The 19,206-nt window shown below is 29.2% G+C and overlaps 1 protein-coding gene across 4 annotated transcripts; it reads left to right on the plus strand.

Moving 5' to 3' along the window:
- The first annotated feature begins 3,816 nt into the window (after positions 1-3,816).
- Positions 3,817-6,656, plus strand: LOC111299908 (transcription factor bHLH19-like). 4 transcript variants are annotated; one of them, XM_089747864.1, is made up of 6 exons: positions 3,897-4,039; positions 4,237-4,318; positions 4,410-4,781; positions 4,872-5,006; positions 5,460-5,831; positions 5,992-6,656. In XM_089747864.1, exons 2-6 carry the CDS (start codon positions 4,283-4,285, stop codon positions 6,064-6,066), a joined length of 990 nt encoding a protein of 329 aa, XP_089603990.1. In that variant the 5' UTR covers positions 3,897-4,039; positions 4,237-4,282; the 3' UTR covers positions 6,067-6,656. The 4 variants fall into 4 exon arrangements, with proteins under 4 accessions (XP_022751164.1, XP_089603987.1, XP_089603990.1 ...); XM_022895429.2 differs by lacking the exon at positions 3,897-4,039 and adding an exon at positions 3,817-3,879 and having other exon boundaries at positions 4,410-5,006; XM_089747861.1 differs by having other exon boundaries at positions 3,896-4,039; positions 4,410-5,006.
- The last annotated feature ends 12,550 nt before the right edge of the window (positions 6,657-19,206 follow it).

Below are 19,206 nucleotides of genomic sequence, written 5' to 3' on the forward strand. Positions count from 1 at the left end.
CAACTACTGCAACATTTGCTCGAAAGCAAACCAATTAAATAGCAAATAGATGGTTATTGGGGTTTAGTTGAGTTGATAAATTTTAAACATTTCATTTAAATTCAAGTTTCATTTTCATTAGTCTTTCTTAGATAATAATTTATAAATCTAATGTAAATTTTAACTGAAATAGATAATATATTCTGATTCTGAAATGAAATAATTTCCTGTGAATAGCGATTTTGGTGGCCAGTCTTTAGAATTACATGGATGATTTGAATGATTCAAAGTAGTCAGAGAAGGAGAAGACGTAAAAAGAGAAAGGGAAGAAAAAATGAAAAGAACAGAAAAAGAAGAAAAGAAAAAATTAAAGGGAACTAAACTTAACAAATTTTGTTAACTAATTAATACAAAATAAAAATAAATCTGAATTAATAAATGTCAGCTATTTGAATCGTTAGAACCCATTAGTTGCTCACCCTTAATTTTGTCCCTAATATTATGGTGGTTGAGGTATTAAAGAATTAAGAAATGAAGATCTTCGTAATGCCCACATTAATCATTTTGTTTTGTTGAAAGCTATGACAGATTAATTAAGAGATGGAAAGAGAAAGAGTTTGTTTTAATGAAGAAAATTAATTTCAAGTGAAAGGAAGCAATGCAAATTAAATAATAAGCTATGATTTTCTCTTTGGAGAAAACTCACCTGCGTTTCTTTTCAATTTCATTGTTTATATATCTTAATCTTATACTATGTCTTGCTAAATTTTCATAGAAAATATATTCTCAGATTGTTCAATCATTTATATAATTAAGAAGAAAACAAAAGTTACAGGGATCTTTAGGCCAATAGCTACCAATTAATCCTTTGATGGTGATGTAAGAACCTTGCTGATTATCTTACAACATAAAGCTAGAATTCATAGTTCTGACATTCTAGTTGGAAACAAGGGAATTAAGAAAACAAAAATGTTAGATGAAAGAGATGTAGGATGAAGTTGTTCCCAGATGTTACTTTCTCTAATTTTTCACCATTTTAGATTGTATACTTTTTTCTTGGTTTTTTGTTTATTTTCTTTTCTTCTCATTTCCATATTGAAGCTCAAGTCGTAGCATATAAATCGATTATTTCATTTCAATGACTCTAACTTCTTAATTTCCTTTTTTTTTTCCTTGGTGGGGTCTCTTATATGTTAATTACATCTTACAGATAACAAAATTAATTAATTTTTCCTATAAAATTGGCATTGGTTTTAAACTTTTTATCAAAAAAGAGAAGAATTTATATATAAAAAAGACCAATATTCTATGGAGTTGGAAGATAGAGGGGCCCTATTCCAACTAACAACATATAATCCCTCCATTTTGTGAGCCACACTATCTATTTGAAGGGCTTATTATCCAATTGTCTATTACCTTAAAGATAAGAAGTACAATCTCTTAATTAGATCCCAAATCATATAAAGAAACTACAAAAATCTTTAAACTTGGATCCTTACCATTCAAGAGCTATATGATAAAGAAAACACAGGCCAATTAATGGTTTTAAAATAAGATTTGAGATCACCCATCTTATTACTTTTCAAATTTCCTTTACAATGTAATAGATGATGTAATTAATCAGATCGTTCGGTAAGGATATAGAATTTGAGTCTCATTTCGTTGTCAGAGTTCGAATTTTATAAAAAATATTTTGAAAATAAAATTTTAAATTTATTAAATCAATTTGACAACTGTATTCTTAAAACTATATAAAAATAAACTCAAACAAAAACCGAAAGTATTCTTAACCCTATTATAATCTGAGAGAATATAATGAAAAGAACAAATGGGTGTTGGCTTTGCCCCGTGTGGAAATTGGAACCAGCTTTGACCACCGTCTGATGCTCAGTCTTATGAAGTACGAACCACATTTTTCCCATAGGAACCTTCATTTCAGGTTCCTAAATATGCATGTGAGTTGGTGACTGAACTCAACCTGAATCATGTGCGTAGGGCCTAAGTTGCTTACACGTTTGCAAACTCTAGACAGAAATAGGCACGTGCAGATTTTAATCCCTCTAATTTATTGTATTACAACTACGACACAGCTGCTTGAATTGTGGTCACTGGGTTCCATACCGTCCAATTTGTACGGCTAGAGGATTAAAGGTCTTTTTCAACCCCCTTTACTAAAAAAATTTTGTTTTAATAAAATTAATGATTTAAAAAAAATTAAAATTGAAACTTTTTATGTAAAGGTATTCCATTTGTATTTTAATTTATAATATAAGAAGAGATGATTCAAAGACGACCACAAACTCCCAGTCTACCTATGCTCCGACCATATTATCAGACCCATCCTATTTTGTGGTTTAATGTCTTGAATTGAATATAGGAAGGACCATAGTGATGGGAGACAAAAATGTTTGTAGGAGGAGAACCATATTCTTGGAAGATGCATTCATATCCATTTCCGGATACATAATTTGTTTCAATTCCAGGAAATTTCTGTTTTCACTTGCTCTCTGACAAAAATGATACAAATAAAGGACATAATTAGAAGGACCAAAAACAATTCTACTGCTAGAAATTTATTTTCAGCTAAAAATACTCAAAACGATACTGGAATCGAGAATTAATTAAGTTGTGATGATGGCATTTTGAGGTTCAAGGGTCAAATTTAAACTTTCATAATAAAAATTGTCGTTAAAATAAGATATTTATTCAATCAGTTCGGTTAATTTTAAATTAAATTATTTAAAATTAAATTAATCAAATTATTTTATTTTATTTTTATTAATTAAATTGAATTTTTTAATTTTAAAAATTAACTAACAGTTGATTCGATTAATCGAATAATAAAATATATTATATTTAGTTACATTTTAAATTCTTATTTTTTTCATATATGAGATAAATTAAATAAAATTATTTAATAAAAAATTTAAATATTAAAATATTAAATTAAAAACTCTAATAACTTGAAATGAAATGAATAATTTTATATATTTTTAATTTTATATAAATTTTATAATATTTTGATTAATTTAATTTCAAATCAAACTAATTGAAAATTAAAATTTTTTTAAATTATTTTTTATAATGAATTAAAATTAATTTAATTATCGATTAATTAATAAAATTAAATCAATTTGATCAATTAATTCAATTAAAATAAAATTATAAACACGCCCTACATCAAGATCCAAGAAGTATTCTTAATATTTTAATGAAACCGAGCATAGCATCCCATCTGATATGGCCAGATGTGTGCTGTAGGCATTCGAGAACAGCATATCACATTGGCTCAAGTCGGGTCGTGTCTGCCCGATACATACCTATTCAGATCGGGCCATTCTAACTCGATTGTGCCTCCTTGCAGGTATAAATATCCTCGTTCTGTTTTCAGTAAAGGAATCAAACTTTTTCTCAGTTTTTCTGTTCCCTATTTCTTTTTCTTTTTTTGAATATTGATTTAAATTTTGAAGTACGGAAACACTTTTAATTTTTGCTTTTAATCGATTTTTAATTCTGTTATTTTAGATTTTTGCCTTCCAAATCGTGTTTGGCACAAATAAGTGAGTGTATACATGTAATCATCTTTAAAAAAATATATATGAAAAGAAAAGCAAGAGATCATCAATAAAGGTCAGGATGTTGATATATTGAATATTATATTCAAATGAAAAAGTCAGAAAAGAGAGCCATCAAATGAACAGTGAAACTAGAAAGCGGAACAATATTTTCACACATGTGCGAGAACACCGTATAGTACTTGGAAGCGCGTACGTTATTGTACACCTGCGTATATAGATTTACTAATCGTTTCCTCCTGGCGAATTGGATAGACAATAATTTCCATCAAAACCGCATCTGAACACTCCCTCTAGACTCCAGTCTTTTTTTTTTTTTTTTAAGGTAAGCGTCTCAACTCCCAACTCAAAACTCCTCACTAGCTTTTTTCTCTGGAGATTTTTATTGCTCACCTTTAATTAACTTCATAGTCCATTTTATGGTGTTTTGTCCTTGAATTTCCTTTGTTTTAATCACTGGGTCTATCTTCTTCATCTGTGCTTTGGTATAGTTTGCTTAGCTTTTCTTTGTGAGAACATTCTTTCTTTCTTTCATTTCTTTAGTCAAAAGCAAAGATGATTATTGGGTAGTACTCGTATCAGAATATCAGATATCTAGCTAGAAATCTTAGCAACTTTTAATTGCTTGATTTCTTGGGTGCCTTCATTTCTAAGTTTTTGGTGTCATGTTTAATCATTCCAGGTTTAAGGACCTCAACAGAAAATCAAGGAAAAGAGAAAAGCTTTGAATGGAAATCGCTTCAGCCAAATGGTTACCTGAACTGGTAAAGATTGTTCTGCCACTGTTCCCAACCATCTGAAAAAAGTAAAAGAATTCTTTCTAATGAAAGCCTAATTTTATGGTTTGATTTCCAGGAAATGGAGGATCCTACGTTTTTCCCACAATACCAAATGATGAACCCCATTGACTATTCATTTGATGATCTCAATTTCCAATCTTTTTCTTCAGAGAGCTATTCAACCTATCCAAATATCGACCAGAAAATCTCCCACAACAATATCAATGGTTCATGCATTGAAGCTTCTCTTCAGGTCGAAGACTACTTTAAAAGGCCAATGAAACAACTCAAGACCAACAGCTGGAACCCTTGCATCACAGAAAACATCCCACCAAAGGCTTCTTCTTCCTCTTCTTCCCATATAATCTCCTTTGACAACTCGAATTCATCACCGGTTATATCTCAGCAATACTATGGTACAGACTGTGCTGTGAAACCAAAAAATGAGGTGGGTTGGGATGGAAATATGGGATATTTTCCATCTTCGATTTTTCAAAGTGCCTCCAAAGACCAATTTTGTTCACCTAAATTTGGGCAGGTTTCAAAGAGGGCCGGTTCATTGACTAGGACTCCATTACATGCTCAAGAACATGTAATTGCTGAACGAAAACGCCGAGAAAAGCTCAGCCAGAGATTCATATCTCTTTCAACACTTATTCCTGGCCTGAAAAAGGTACAAGTTAAAAGTCCCAGTCTAGTTATAGTTTTTCAAAGATTCCTGTTTTAATTTCCTTAATTTCTAGTTGAAGTACACCATCCATATAGAGAACAAGTAGTGTCGGTTGTTGTGGCTTTGAAATTTCTTCAAAACTATTTTATTTTGTTATAATTACCTTACCCTTATAAAAGAATTCCATGATTTCATGATGGGAAAAAGCAGTCAAGAGATGAAGTTTCTTTGAAATAAAGGAGCTAATAATAGGTTAAGTTTAATCTTAGATATGGTTTCATATTTAATGATTAAATTGAATTATTCTTTGTAAGAGAGGACTCTAATTTTCATACAATACGAAGGTTTAGCCTAAGTGTCATAGTTCATGCAATAACTTTTGGAATTCATCAAAAGCAAATGTAGTTTTAAAAGAAACAAAGCTTTGGCTTATACAGATCTAATATGTCTTTGCAGACGGACAAGGCTTCTATTCTTGGAGACGCTATCAAGTACTTGAAACAGCTTCAAGAGCGAGTGACAACACTTGAGGAACAAGTTGCTAAGAAAACAGTGGAATCAGTGATTTTTGTGAGGAAAACTCAAATTTATGCAGATGATGAGATATCTTCATGTGATGAGAACTTTGATAGTCAATCAAACAAGCCGTTCCCCGAGATAGAAGCAAAAGTTTCAGACAAGGATGTGCTCATAAGAATCCACTGCGAGAAAAACAAAGGGTGCATATCCAATATCATAAACGAAATCGAAAAGCTTCATCTCTCTGTGCTCAATACAAATGTCTTGCCCTTTGGACAAGCTACTCTTGACATAACCATTGTTGCTCAGGTAATTTTACAACCTTCTAAAATTTCTAGTTAAGGAACTTTTGTTTCTTCCATTTTTGTTCAATGTTTTTCAAGCTTGCTATGCTTTTCAAATTTAGCTTAATTACAAGTACTAATTACAACCCTTGACTTAAGCCTTAATTTCATGGTTATTATTGCAGATGGAAGCTGAGTTTTCAATGAAAGTGAAGGATCTTGTGAAAAGCCTACGACTAGCTTTGCTGAAGTTCATGTGATGAACTTGCAAAACCATGTTCACGTTAAGAAAAAAACAAGATTGCCCATTGACTTCATTGTATAGGAAGAAAATAACTAGGAATAAGCTCTATGGAGTTTCTTTTTTCTTGTCTTTTTGTATCAGTGATAATTTTCTATGGTTTGTCTTTGTTGGGCATTTTCCTCAGACCTTAGAGAGAGAAACAATAGCCTGTGAATTTTTCTCTCAGTAATATTGATGACCTGCCATTCTCAATAGGAGGATATATCCAATTTTACAGCAGAGGAGGTTTCCATTTGTGTTTATTTTTGTGTGGGTTTGACTCGTTGACCACGTTTAATTTTCCCCACGTGCTGTATTTGGATTCTGCTAGCTTTGAAGAGGTTTTTGAGAGGTTTTGACTTCAGTTGTTATACATGGCCTCTTTCCCTTTTTTTTCTCCATTAAAATTGGAGATTTACAGGCAGTTTTTCTTTCTTTGGTTTGATTAGAAATTTTAGGAACCTTATGATAATTTTATGTTTGGGTCGTTCTATAAACTCTCCTTGTAATTGCACCTTTTACTTTGATAGTTTGAATAACAACGGATTTTTTTTTCTTTTTTGTTCATATATTATTTAATTTTTACTAAGATGTCAATATATTTATCGTGATTAATTCTAATATTTTTTTTAAATTATTACGATTTTTGTTGGAATGCATGTGGAATCCAACTTGATAAATTTAACATTACATTAGGAATTTATGACTAGCTATGAATTGAACATATGAAGTATGAAGAGAAATGAATGTATTGGTGAGGTAAGATTATTGTAGAATTCAAAATTTAATTCAATTGATTTAATAAATGATTTTTAAAAAATAACATTCAATAAATTTAAAATTTAAATTTTAACCCTTAGTAATTTTTTATTCCACACTACGACATTTTTATAAAAAGAAAAAAAAAAGCAATATTATTGTAACAGTTGAAGGCATACAACAGATGGGGACCTCTGTGAGAATATTTAATTGCTAAGCACTTCTAAATAAGTTAGTCGTCCCCAACCAAAGATTGTAATCTGCCATAGTTTCTTTCTCTTTTGGCTCTCTACTCTTTCTGTCTCTTTTCTGTATTTATAATAGGGAAGTTTGTCGGTTGTAACTTTTCTTTTCTGATCTCCTGTTTCCATTGCTTTCACATATAGCAAAACATTCATTGGTAGTATATTTGATTAATAGAAACGTCATCCCATGTTTCCAAGTTCCAAGGTTACAAGTTAAGAGGAAAATCAAAGAGCAACACTTCTTTGCTGCCTAATATTTAACCATATAATTAAATCTTAGGTGGTAGGATATGGAGAAAATATGATCGATCTAAACAAATATAAAAAAGATGTAAAAATAAGCAGGGAAACCACATCCATCAGCACATGAACATTTCAACGTTTTATAGCCCCACAATAAATGAAAGTAAACCCACCCAAAACCGACCAAAATGGGCAGCATTTGGAATGGTCCCGAAAGTTTGTGAGGAAAAAATTTCTAGGATACCTGGCAAGAAGAAATTATATAGTCAAAGTGAGGCAACTACGTGTAAGGAGTATTAAAGCTAATTCCTATGACTTTTGACCCTAAACAGTCCAAATAATGGACGGTGCGTGGTGTTAATAATATTGAGTTTGATATGTACTGCAACTAAAACGATAGATGTTAGTGTTATATTCTCTTCCTTTTCATACCTCTTTGATACTTCCACTATATGACAATATGCTTATACCCAATAAATTTGGAGTTTCCCTACCTAAATGTCTTGTATATAATCTGGCCAGAGGAAATAAAAGAAAAAAAAAGATTTCATCTCTAATGATATACGGTAAACAAGTATATAATCAACACAGAATATTTCAAAACAAGCACCCAATTTCTAAGCTTTTGCTGCAATTTGGTCAATAGTGGGCCTATAATGAAAGTTCAAGTCTTCCCTTTTTCCTATTTACCATTTTTTTTCCTTGGTTTTTCTTAACTAACAAAAAGATTGAAATGAGATTTCTTGAATTGAGCAGTAATTGGATGGTTTTAAAATAGAAACAGAAATTCCCATCAAGCATGATGACATTACCATGGACATTTGAACTAGAACAATTAAAGAACACAAAGTTTAGTTTTTGGCCTTTATCTTTGCTCTCTTTCGGGACAAGTAGTTGAAATTTTGGTTGGTTTTGTCCTGCCAATGAATCTATTCATCACCTAGCACCAGCTTTTCCACCTGATGCTGGATGTTTGGAACCAGAGGGATTGATAATTCCGTCCATACTTTTTCAAAAAGCTTGTACGGTTGTACCTTTATTTCTTCCATTATTTCATGTTTTCCCATTTTCATGGAACGGAACCCTATTCATGCAAATTTGCCGACCAAACACTCAATTTAGAATAAATATTTGATGAAGTATTTATTTTAAAATTAGTCGTTTGACTAACATTTTTTTAAATTTACAATTAAAAATATATTTTAATAGAAATTTGTGTTTCTATGGTATAATTTACTCGAGTGACATTAACAAATAAAATCGATCTGTCAAATTTTGACAAATGCCATGCATATGATTAACTCACCAAACCAAAGAAATAAAGTCAAAATAATAATAAAAAACAATTTTACAAGAAAAAAAAAGGGTTTTTCATCTTTCTTTCTCTTGTTCTTTTCAAATTCTTTATTTTCTTCAAAGCCTCTGATTTTTTTCAAATCAACGTTAGTTTTCTTTCAATGGTGTAGGCCTCCTTAATTTCCATCCTTTCCTTGCTAACAAGATCTGCAATAGCGGGCTCAACTTTCTTTTTCTTTTTTTTTTCTCTTTTAATTCAACTCCTCCATTTTAGTATGTAATTTTTCTTTAGCTGTAACTCATGACCCCAAGAGACATTATTGTGTTAATGATCTATTTTTTGTCACTCTTTCTCCTTTCCTTCTAAGAGTTTTATTCACAATCCTAAGTTTTATTACTTTTTATCTTTTTATTTATTTCACGTTTTACCTAAGCATTAGGAAAAAACTAAAAATTTGATGGGTTGAAATTTTCATTGTAAATTTTAATTCAAAATTGTTGGACGATAATGAACAAAATTTGTGTTATTTAGTTGTGGGTTTTTGATCTTGTGAGTATTAATTATAATCTTTGTGGTTTTGTGATTTTTTTTAATTTAGCTTAGTAGTGAGCAATTGAAAACTTGATGTTGTGCAAATTGAAAGTCATGGATGAGAATTCAGATTCAAATGGAATCTTAGATTTTTTATTTTTTTGTCATCTTATTTCCAAACCCTAATCAAAATTGAAAGAAAGAATTTTTTTTTTTTCAAAAAATAAATCTCATTTTCTAAGATTACTTTAATTTTTCATTTAAAATGATATTTAACCACTAAAAAAATACGTTATCACATTTTCCTATAAATGTTAGAGTTACAAGTGTGAATGAGATATGTATAATTTTGTATCTAAATATATTTTTAATTATAAACTTTCTAAACCATTTTATCTACGTCAATACAAATTAAATATTTAATCTTAAAGTGAATAATTCATCAAGGATTTGATCTTAGATTGAGTATTAAGCCCAAATTTGCTAACAAAATTTTTTACATTGCCCATTCTTGACCAATGGGACAAAAATCTTACACGCGGTTTTACTTTCATGCCTAGGCCTATAATTAGCTACACCCCACCATGTTAAAGTAACTTAAAATTTGTCACCTAATTATTTACCAAGAAACCCAATTTTATATGATTTAATATATACGGAGAGAAAATTATATATATTGACGATCAAATTTTTTTAATTTTACAAGTTCGTTTATGTTATAAAGATTTGTATAATTATTAAATGGACACACCTGATAATTTTATATTCCCACTTGTAAAATTTAAAGTCTTGATATAAAAAAGTCATATTTCTTTAATTGATAAATGGTTTTTTTTTTCTATAAATAATTTATAATTCTTCTCTTTTATTTTTTTTTCTTTTATTTTCCCTTTATCCCGGAACCAAAAGAGATTGGATAAAGCCGTGCCTCCTTGATTTCATGCATCAAATGTGGTTGGCCTTCAAGGAAAGTATATGCCTTTATCTACAAAAGGTTATGCAAAAAAAAAAAAAAAAAGTCACGGTGTTTATCATCAAAGGATTCATGGTAAAGCTAGTGTGGTTGACTATATAAAAGTGAAAGCAATTCGTAAACAGTTTTTTTGTCGAAAGATTTCTAATTTTAGATCCAATGAAGTACAAAGCGATAATATTCCCCTAAGTCCTTTGATTAAGCACCACAAATTTGACTTCAATTCGGAACTTTTGATTTAGTAATTAAAACTCTTGTTTCTTTTTAAAAATTTATATTCGATATGTTATCAATATATAAATATTATGCATTCTCATTACATCATTAATTATTACATTATTAATAAGTAAATTTTTTAAAAAATCAATGAAAAAAAATTTTTATGTAAAATTTTATGATGTTTAACATTTAAGATCTTTAAATTTTAATTTTATTCGTTAATAAAATAATCACTTATGATAAATTAATAATGCATAGGATATAGTGCATTGGATAAAAATCCAAACTCAACTTTTGTTATATGTAAAATATTGATCATTGGGGAAAACAAGAGAGAATCACTTACTCAGAGAATAAAAAGGAGGAGGCTGATTTGGAAACGACAATGTATTTCATGTCTTATTCTCTTTGTTAGAAGATCCATCCACAATTTTCTACGTATTCAAAACGTGATCATATTGCTGTTTAACCAACTCATTTCAAAAGAAGTACTTTCTTCGTATTTCCCACTCCTTCCACATGTAATATATGCTTTTAAAGGGGAAGTCCAGATAAAGAAAAAAAAAAAAAAAGAGGTTGCAACTTATCAATTATTTTAAGGATTTTAAATGATCTTATACACACCTACAATCATTTTTAACCTTCAAGTGAATATAAAAGGTTATCACATAATCATTAAGTTTATATTTAAAAAGATTAATCGATTAATATAATTTTCGAAAACGTGACATCCATTAAAAAATAAAGAAAACGTTACAACCCTGTAAGCTAACTTATAAAATTCAAAATTTTCGTCGTTAATGCGTACAATAATAATTCTTATTCTTAAATGTCTCTTTCTTTGAAAGATTCTTTATAATTTTTTTTTACAAAACTGATCCTAATTTAAAAACAGGAAAAAAGATTATATTGGAATCCTTTCTTTATAAACGAAAAACTCTAAAGGTAGGTGGTCCGATTGAGCTACCTACCATTGCTTTACGAAGCAGCCCATAATAATGTTATTGGAATCCTTTCTTCACATGGAACCCAAAATTTCTCAAAACCCGAAGGAAGGCCTGCGCTGAGCGGTTTAAGGCTTCTTAGTTGCAGATCTTTGGCTTGGAATCCGAGACTTTCCGTGCCATCTCTCCAAGCACGATCATGAACTTCCCGCCCATCATACTCGTTTCTTTACTGATTTCAAGGATAACATAGACCTCAAAGTTCAAATATTGTAGATGGTATTGTTTATATATGATAATGTTATTTTGGAGCTATTGCATTGGAGGCAGGATTAAAGAGAAGGGAATGTATTATGGGCTGATGTTGAGAGAAACAAACTTTTTGATTGTGTGTGCGAGCCTATATCTGATTTCTATAGGGAGGAGATTTCTGTTCCCTGTAATGTCACGAGTGACTCTTCACCGAATCACAGGTATGGTTTTGCTATAGCTGATTTGATATTAAGATATTGGGTGTTTTCAAATGTTGGGTGAGTGATTAATTAAGTGAACAGTTAGTTGATTTGTTTTCAAATGTTGATCGTTTGATTAATAAAAAAAGTTTTAATCATGTGAAACTTTGAAACCTTGTTAGTTTTCACACTTTCAGGAATTATTCAATTAAATTGCTGCAGAGCTATCAAACTTCATCTTGGCACATCCCGAGAGCAATGATGAAATAGAGCAAACAGCAAGAAATGCAGCGGATCAAGCTACAGCCACATCTGGCTCAGCTATTAAATGGAAGAACTCCTCTGCTGATGATACAGTTGAGTTACAGAATGAAAAAAAGACGATATAATCTGAACTCTGAACCTTCCATATAGTCTAATTTTATGAATTTCACTGTGTAATAAGGGGGGAAAGGAACCGATCAATGAAATCACTCAAGCTCTGAAAAAGCATGGCGTCAATGTGCGAGTTTATGCATTAGTAAGCATCTATATAATTTGCATTCATAAACAAGCTCTGGAAAAAGTCTTCTTTTATCTCATTCAAGCTTGGAACTTCAATCTCATATTCAAAACCTATACATGGAAGCTTAAATATCAATCCTGGTATTGAATGTTAAGAATCTTTTCAATGGTCATCAAACTATTGAATACCCAAACACTCACTTTAGTACAACTCTCATTTTTTAAACCAATTGGATATTAGCATTTAAATTTAAAAGTGGAAAATCTCCCCTTAGTTTTGACATTGTTATCAACCTTAGATATAACCAATTCTACACCAATGGCAAGAGAAATTGTTGCAGAATTATGTGACATTGTTACAGAACATAGAGCTCATCTGGCTGGAGCAGGCATTGTTGCAGAGTTATAGTTAATGTTTACAGAGGAAGCTACATCCATTAAAAAATGATTAAATCATTCTGGATATCTTGGTAATGAGGTGTCGGTTGACAATACAGATTTTGAACAGTCAAGGAAAAATTTTCAGCTGATTATCAGAAATAAAAGATGAAATGTTCTCCTATGAAAAAAGATTGAGACTGAGATTCAAGTCTAGATGCTAAGTAAGAGATGGGTTGTGACTTGTGACTTCGTACCAAAAGGATAAGCAGGCCTTTCTATCTTTTGAAACAGATTAACAGAGTCATGTTTGATATTTCACTATCAGTTGAAAAAGCAGTTGTCTGAATGTGGCAAAAACCATTCCAAGCAATGCCTACGTAAATTTAGAAAGGCAGCCAGGCTTCCACTAAGGAGCAAATGGTAATCCAGGGTGTCAAAACCTGCAAATGTGCAAAAAGTAACAAGGACCTGTGCCCACTTGACGAAAATGGTACATATTAATTAAGCTAGAAAAACTGAAAATGACTCGGACTATAAGGCCAAAAAACAAACCTGCTAAAACACCATTGTCTTGTTCTTTGTAAATTTCCTACAATTTTAATGCAATTGCCCCAAGTTCCGGAAACAGCAGAAACAATCCATTAAACTCTTCAGGATTGAAGCTCCCGAATACCAAGACGTGTATTCAAAATAAACCAAAAATGATGAATATAAACCTATTTTTCACCTATTTAATCGTTTCCAATTCAATTTTGAACTTTTAAGCATATCTTAGCACATTATTGAGTAGTAGCAAAGCGTAACAGAAGCTCGTTTGCAAGCCCACGCGCTTATTGAGCCAAGAATGTACGAGGATAAGCCCTCCAAGCTGTTGATGGACCACCCTTTATCTTTCTCAATTGCATCATTTACACTAAAAAGTAGTGATTAATTCAAAGATTATTAAATCAAGTAAAATGGGTATCTTACAATTTTCACGTCCAATCCCACATCACCAACACAACCTTTCAAAACTTTTGCATGTTATCGAGGGGCTATAGTGCACATGTTTTCCTTGGTTGAATTTTCAATGTCGTGCCTTTTTCACTTCAATTCTAATAATCCAAGTTGTTGTATGGTACAGCATTAACATTTGCTAGAAAATCTAATGACAGTGAGATCCGAACCGCTAATCAAATAATTTGAGTATAAGAAGCTTCTTCCACCGACAGATATGGAATCGTCTTCATTTTATCTGGTTTCTGCAGGCTGCTTTCTTATTGAATGTAAACACATCTCACATTACAAAGTGTGAGTTGGTATAATTCATGGGTTATATGAAAATCATATTTCTGAATAAATTAAGAATAGTGTGTAGATTCTTGATCATAAGCAATTATCATCCAAATTAAACTTATATGTAAAAGTTATGAGTGTCACTCTCTCCAACTCCCAAGTCCCAATAAAAAAAAAAAAAACCATTAATCACTTTATGTCACATAATGTTAGGAAGTGTAATGAAAACATTTATATTTTTATTTATACGTCAAATCATAGGTGTTCCTTTCTTCAATTGTCTTGAATCAATGTGACTATTATTCAGATAAAAATGGGGAAATGAGAAGGTGGGGAAGATGAAAGTCTAAGAGTTAGTAGCAACAAATGTATCACAGTCAAATGTAAAGTTTGAAAGAGAGATTTTTTATTCCCACAAATAACGCAAAGGGTGGACCAGACAAGCGATACTGGCTTTTGCAGGCTGACATTGAGATGCTTTAGTGCTTGTAATCATCCCTTCATGCAATTATATTATCCTTCGCCACAATTTTTTTTTTTTTTTTTGCTTCTTCTAGATTCATATGGTGGTCCCGATGTTTTTCCTAGAAATCACTCCTATTAAAGAATATTAGAGAAAAGATTAAAAAAATCTAAAAATAACTCTGATTGTATTATCCAAAAAGAATTACATCATTGAAGGTTGGTTTATTTTATACGAGAAACGGGAACTCGTATAACTATTATCCATTTTTATTTTTTTGTTCATATAAGTACAATAATGCAGGATGAATATTATTTTAAGCAAAAAACTTGTAGAATGCACAAGAATTAAGAAAAAAAATTAAATTAATTGATTTTTAACGCTATCATGTCATGTCGTGTAGACTACTCACATTCCTAACAAACCCAAAAACCTTTTGAAAAACAAAATAAAAAAGGCTTTGTTGCCCTAGATAAGACAAGCATGAAGATTATTTGTTTTGTTTTGGGGGATTAATATGGGGTAAAGATCATCATCTTGGGACTTCTCCCTGTCTAAAAGCAAGAAGAAAGTGAGGCCAAGCCAAAAACTACATGTTTTTTTTTTTTTTCATAGAAAGGAGTGGGAGTTGGACTCTTCCAAAAGGTGACGGGACAAAAGGAACACCGTCCAAGGCTTAAAATAGCGAGAGACAACAACGTGTTTTCTGGGTTGGAAGAGCTTTGGGCTCGGTGATATTTTTATCTTCTCAGCCCAAAGTTTTTTTGCAATATTATAATAAAATAAAATTATATTATATTATAAATTAAATTAAATTAAATAATATTATTTTATTTTATGTGTGATGTATACAAAGATTATGAAAATATAATTTATTTATTGATCAAAATTTTATTTTTTTTTAAATTTATATAATTAAAATTATTTATATGATTTTTAAAAATATAATAAAATATGTATGTTTAATTTTATGAATTAAAAATAATTATCTTTCTTTTAAGAAGATTGAATCCTCTTATATAAAAAATAATAATTAATTTTTTTTATAATTTTTTTATACATATTAAATATAATATAAAATTATTATTATCTTATACACTACGTATGACCTGAATAAAAGGAGATAAAACCAGTGAATCTCCTTCCCACCCACTGCCCCAACTTCACTCCCAATGGACTCCAAAACACAAATATCTACCCCCAATCATTCCAAATCTTCCCTCTCAATTCTATGAAATTTTGGAGAAGTTGATGAATTTACCAAGGTTCTTATTTGAATTACAATTTTATAATTAGAAATGCCTCAAAATTTTATTCAAACCTAAACTGTTTCTCAGACGATCTTATAAATGCAATTTTTTTTTATCGATTTAATGGTTTTGTAAGTTCCCAGTGAAGCATTTAAAATGAGCAAATGAACCTTTTTAAAGAAGGTCAATGTTTAATAGCCCAATTGATTAAAACTGCAAGGCTGCAGTTTACAAGAACCTGCAGTGGCAGTGTTGCCTAATATTATCTTACAAACTTTGGATGCCTTAAATCATTATCTTTGATTCCTTGATCAACGAGGTTGAATGTTGAAAATGAGTCAAATGCGATAAGGGAAAAAAAAAAAAAGACTTTGCTAGCTGTACAGCTTTATGAAATTATTGAAATACCATTTCAAATGTTGGTCACCCTGGAACGGACACTCGGTTTTAAAAGTCACTGAGATCCAAGTGACAAAAAAGGGGCATTATTGTCCCTTTGAGAAGACACCCCCACCCGCCCCGTTGTTATCGTGTCGCTTTCCCCTGTCGTGTAAGGACCGTTCGATCATTTTCTCGTCCCGGAAAGCAAGCCCTAGTTTCTCTGTCCCTTTAGCCGGGTCCCCTGTCTAAAGAATGGGCTAAGTGACAGGGATGGTAATGAATTGGATTGGGATATATTTTTATTTATTTTATATTTAATTTAATTTTATATATAATATTTGAATTTAATTTGATTTGGTGATTTTTTTATTTTTTATATTTAAATTCAATTCATTTGATATTTAATTTGATTTAATTTAAAATTAATAAAATATTAATTTTAAATATAAAATATTATTTTTAATATAAATATAAAATTATATATAATTAAAAATAATTTTATATATATATATCGAATCGAGTTATAATAAATTTGTCTAAAACTCAATTTTAATTTCGTTTTACTATTATCTGATCAGATTTGAAACTTAATTAAAATAATAACTTTAAAAGATTATGTTGAATTGAAACTCATTGAAGATAGATTGGGTTGTAATCTTTAAAGATGTTAATTTTATCCATATTAATAAAAAATTTAATTTTTTATCCAAATAAAAATAAATATTGATATTATATTATAAGTATAAAAATAAAAATGAGTATAATTTTAAATTTTTATTTGATATGGGATGGATATGAATAATATAGCATTTGCTCTGTACTCGTAACTTATATATATTTATATCTATGTAATAAATAAATTTTTTATTAAATAATATAAATTATTATTTTATATTAATTAAATTTAATATATTTTTATTGAAAAATATATGTTAATATGTATTTATACAAAAATTACGTAAATATATAAGATAAAAATTAAAAAAATTAAAAATAAATTTTAGTTTATATTTTTTTAAAATTAAGGGTATAAGGATTATCTGAACACATCAAATATTTGTTAAAATAAAAATAAATTTAAATTTAAAATATCTATTAAATATAAATATAATATAAAATTTTAAAGATAAAAATAAAAAATACTCTTTCTTTCTTATTCTCTGACATTCCTAGTCATCCCTAAACAGTGAGGATAAAATTGAAATTTAATAACATGATGATAATAATTATGGGATAAATAAAAAAAGGTGATGAATAATAATAGCAAGTAAACAAAGACAGAGAAATGGGCTTCTATGGAAACACCAATTCTCGCGGCTCTCTTCATTGTGTCAGTCAACCAAATTTGACCAACTTTCCTTACCACCTCCCAGCAAAATTATTACTGTTTAATAATTATAAATCATTTTTCTTCGTCCACCATTTCCCATTCCTCTTAATAATACAAATACATAAATTATTGCTCTTGCATAAATTCTACAATGTAGCTAAGAAAAAAAAAAAAAAGGTTTTGGATGAAATGCCAAAACAACGGGGAGAAAATGGCTTTGGTGGGTTAAAAAGAATGATGAATGATGATGCGTTATTTTTATCTTGTACTTATATATTTGTTTTTATGAACATGATTAGCTTAATTTGATAATTTAAAATATAAAATTATGATATGAAATGAAAATAATATAATTTAAAATTTTAATAATAATTACATATAAATTTAATAAAATAAAAAATTTATTTTATATTTTTATATTAATATAAATTATGATATATAATTTTTATAAAAATTTAATATAAATATATAAATTTTAATATTTTATATTATGTTAAAAAACGAGTCATAAAATTTACCGTTAGCTAACAGCATAAGCGTCATATGGGGGACCCATTTTCCCCTCGCATCATTTGTTTTGGGTGTCCCATGGTTGGACCTTTGGGATTGCATTAAACAATACGATCCCAAGTTTTATGGTGAAGATTTTTTTTGTCATCAGGGCCCTTAATTATGACTAATAGGTGTGGTTTTTTCAAAGCACTGATTCAGTTCTATTGGTTATGATGAATCATGGGCCATTGTGTGTAATCAATGTACTAGAAAACAAAAAAACAGTCGCTTTTTTATCTTGACTCTTTTGACCCTGGAGCAAATACCAGTGGCAGTGAGCCATCTCATTTAGTAAATTTTTTTTTTTTTATGGATGTAATTTAATTTTTTTTAGTTAATCCGAAAAATTTTTCCAACATGCTTGAACTCTAACCCAGCTAATCTGATACAAATAAAAAAAAAAAACCCTTAAATTTGTTGCATATAAATAAAAATTATATAAATCTAAATGAACTTGAATCAAAAATGATATGAAGTCGAATTTTAAAATATTTTTATTTTAAAATTAAATAGTTTAGATCTAAAATAACTTAAATTTGATAGTTTAAATTTAAATAATTTGAATATCAAATTTGAAATAACAGTGAATCCAATATAACCTGAATTAAAAAAATATATATTTATTTTTTTATCTGAATCTACTTTACTCAATTCTGACTCAACACATCCAGTCCTCCCTTCTAAATATTATGTTTTGTATGTTAAGTGTTAAGTAAGTAATATTAAAGTTTAAACTTGAATTTATCAATATTCAATGATAGGATAATTTCAATAAACATAAATAATGGTAACTTAAATAAAAAATGGTTTAACTTAATTAATAAATATGACAAATTTTATCTTAATTTAAAATATTAAATGATGTATCTATTTGAAATTTAAAAAATAAAAAAATGCTAATGAAATTTTTGTTTAGTGATGAAGAGAAGGTCTTAAAATCTTAAAATTTTAAATTCAAGTTTCATTGTATGAATTCTTTGTTTAATTATGTTTCAGTTTGTTATTTGATTATTCAATAATTATAATTTAATTATGATATAATAATTGATTATTTAATTTATCATTATAATTGTAACTTTAAAAAAATAGTAAATAAATTTTTGAACAAGAAATGAATAAATAATTAATTTACAATAAAATATGAGGAGATGAAAATTTACTAGTTTCTGAAATTAATTGAACAGTAAATGTCCCAACAAAAAGGTCAACCCCTTTACCAAAAAATACAAAACCAGTCTAGTAATAATGCCAAAATCTTCATACTCAACATCAATGCTTCAACTACAAATCATTTTGTTAAAATTAAAATAAATGAAAA

Source organism: Durio zibethinus, chromosome 18, assembly GCF_047325235.1.
Source record: "Durio zibethinus cultivar Kanyao isolate XHJ-2024 chromosome 18, ASM4732523v1, whole genome shotgun sequence".
NCBI lineage: Eukaryota > Viridiplantae > Streptophyta > Magnoliopsida > Malvales > Malvaceae > Durio > Durio zibethinus.

What these genes read in the sequence shown, in the direction of transcription:
- LOC111299908 (XM_022895429.2), top strand. Translation starts at nt 4,283, where the DNA reads ATGGAAATCGCTTCAGCCAAATGGTTACCTGAACTG. An exon ending in CCAAATGGTTACCTGAACTG is followed by an intron (nt 4,319 to 4,409) that starts GTAAAGATTGTT and finishes TTTGATTTCCAG; the next exon opens with GAAATGGAGGATCCTACGTT. An exon ending in TTATTCCTGGCCTGAAAAAG is followed by an intron (nt 5,007 to 5,459) that starts GTACAAGTTAAA and finishes ATGTCTTTGCAG; the next exon opens with ACGGACAAGGCTTCTATTCT.